Source organism: Coffea arabica, chromosome 10c (assembly GCF_036785885.1).
Source record: "Coffea arabica cultivar ET-39 chromosome 10c, Coffea Arabica ET-39 HiFi, whole genome shotgun sequence".
NCBI classification, from domain to species: Eukaryota; Viridiplantae; Streptophyta; class Magnoliopsida; order Gentianales; family Rubiaceae; genus Coffea; species Coffea arabica.
In genome coordinates, this window is record NC_092329.1 from 53,204,484 (window position 1) to 53,206,729 (window position 2,246).

General features: G+C 38.2%; 1 protein-coding gene across 1 annotated transcript; it reads left to right on the plus strand.

Annotated features, from left to right (window-relative positions):
• LOC113714277 (tryptophan aminotransferase-related protein 4-like) lies at positions 1–2,246 on the plus strand. Its single transcript, XM_027238064.2, has 5 exons — positions 1–293; positions 386–680; positions 811–1,097; positions 1,197–1,477; positions 1,670–2,246. The coding sequence occupies exons 1-5, from the start codon at positions 1–3 to the stop codon at positions 2,044–2,046; spliced, it is 1,533 nt and encodes a 510-aa protein (XP_027093865.1). The 3' UTR covers positions 2,047–2,246.

Below are 2,246 nucleotides of genomic sequence, written 5' to 3' on the forward strand. Positions count from 1 at the left end.
ATGGGAAAGCACAAAATGAGCTTGACATACAAACTTTGCTTAGGTTTCTCAGCGATCCTCAATCTCCTTTTCTTTTCTTTCCTAATTCGTAGTAATAATTCAGAGCTCGGCTGGAGCAGGAAAGCTTCTGAGGAAGCTGAAGCAGTTGCTTCACTATCATGTTCAGGCCATGGAAGAGCCTATTTGGATGGCTTTGTCCTCGATGGTGGCAAACCAATTTGCGAGTGCAATTCTTGTTATACTGGCCTTGATTGTTCACAGCTTGTTCCTGACTGTGTTGTAGATGTTGACAGGTATCATGAATTTAAGGCCTAGTTTAACTCACATATTGAATTGCAAAAAGCAAGCTCATCAGCTTTATTAAAAAAAAAATTTCGTATTACAGTGGAAATCCAATTTTCTTGGAGCCATTCTGGAGGCAAAATGCAGCAAGTAGTGCAATTATGATGGCTGGATGGCATCGAATGGGATATGAATTTGAAGATGGTTCGCTGATTTCTAAAGAACTTGAGAAGAAAATTAGAAAGTTGCATGCTACAGTTGGAAATGCAGTGACAGAAGGAAGATATATAGTTTTTGGTGCTGGCTCAACTCAACTTCTTAATGCAGCAGTGCATGCTCTTGCGGCTGATGCTTCATCTTCGCCTGCCAAGGTTGTTGCTTCCGCTCCATATTATCCGGTTAGTCTCACAGGCTTAACCTAAATTTAGTTGGCAGCAAACTTCAATTTAAATATAGCCAGTCCTAACTCATATTCTTAATAGTGTATGCATGGGAGAGCTAATCATTAGTTTCTTGTGATGATGACAGGTTTATAAATCTCAAACCGAGCTTTTTGAATCGGCAAAATTCAAATTCGAAGGACATACAAGCTCTTGGATGAACAGTTCATCAATAAATTTCATTGAGTTTGTCACTTCGCCTAATAATCCTGATGGTCAGCTAAAGAAAGCGGTCCTTCAAGGCCCGAATGCCAAGCAAATCTACGATCTGGCTTATTACTGGCCACATTATACAGCAATTGCATCTCCAATGGATAAAGATCTCATGATTTTTACACTTTCTAAACTTACTGGTCATGCTGGGAGCCGATTCGGGTAATTATCTTCTTACCTTTCACGTTCTATTTTGTTCCTCAATAAAGAATTCATCCTTTCGGGCCAAAAAGTTTTATTACTGTCATTTTTGTCATTCAGGTGGGCGATAATCAAGAATAAGGCCGTCTATGAACGAATGGTGAATTACATGGATCTGAATACCTATGGAGTCTCAAGAGAAACTCAATTGAGAACTTTGAAGCTTTTGAGTGTTGTTCTTGAAGGAAATGGAAAACAGATGTTCAGTTTTGGATATGAAGCTATGAGGTTCCGATGGGAAAAGTTAAGCAAGATTTTGTCAGCATCAAAACGATTCTCCATCCAGCAACTAACGCCCCAACAATGTACATTTTCAAATGAAGTTCGGGCTCCTACTCCTGGTAATTATTTAACTCCGAATACTTTTCAATATTATTGCCAAGTTATCATGTGGCTGAACATATTAGAATGAAAGAAAATTCAAATTCACAAATTCAACCTGATTCCAATCTAGTTAGCAAAAAATGAACAATCCATTAGTAAGTTGTCTTCTGGATTTTGGTCTGATATGAGCTTGCGTTTGGCTGATGCAGCTTTTGCATGGATCAAATGCGAGAAGGAAGAAGATAAGGACTGTCATGCTACTTTAAGTGCAGCAAAGATTATAGGCCGTGCAGGACATGTATTTGGTGTTGACAGCACTTTTGTGCGTCTGAGCCTTGTCAATGGCAAAGATGATTTTGAATTATTGCAGCATAGACTTGAGATGCTAGTTTTCCAGGAAAGACTAGTTAATCTGATGGCTGAATTCACTCCTGGAGGACATGTGACAAGGAAGAGCAACTTCTCGGTGGCGTTGAATGCTACATATGTCTCGGATGAAGACTTTGGCTATTACTCCAATCAAGAAATAGCATCAGAAGATAGCAGAAATTCACACGTTCAAGAGACTTTGCAGACACTCTATTAGATTAGTAGGCGAAATGGCCTTCTAACAACTTTAAAATTATACATTTACTAAGAACTACTGATAGTAGATATATATTACATGTATCCATTGACAGAATAGGATGATTAGGACAAGAATTTAGGCCTTCCCTTAGTATAGATATATATATATATATATTTTATATAAGGGAGGTTTCATAGTTACTGAATGGTCAGTTTACT

Bases quoted from the DNA above. Each gene is read 5' to 3' on its own strand.
- LOC113714277 (XM_027238064.2), top strand. From the start codon at position 1: ATGGGAAAGCACAAAATGAGCTTGACATACAAACTTTGCTTAGGTTTC. The intron at 294-385 runs GTATCATGAATT...TTCGTATTACAG, and splicing joins TGTGTTGTAGATGTTGACAG to TGGAAATCCAATTTTCTTGG. The intron at 681-810 runs GTTAGTCTCACA...TGATGATGACAG, and splicing joins CTTCCGCTCCATATTATCCG to GTTTATAAATCTCAAACCGA.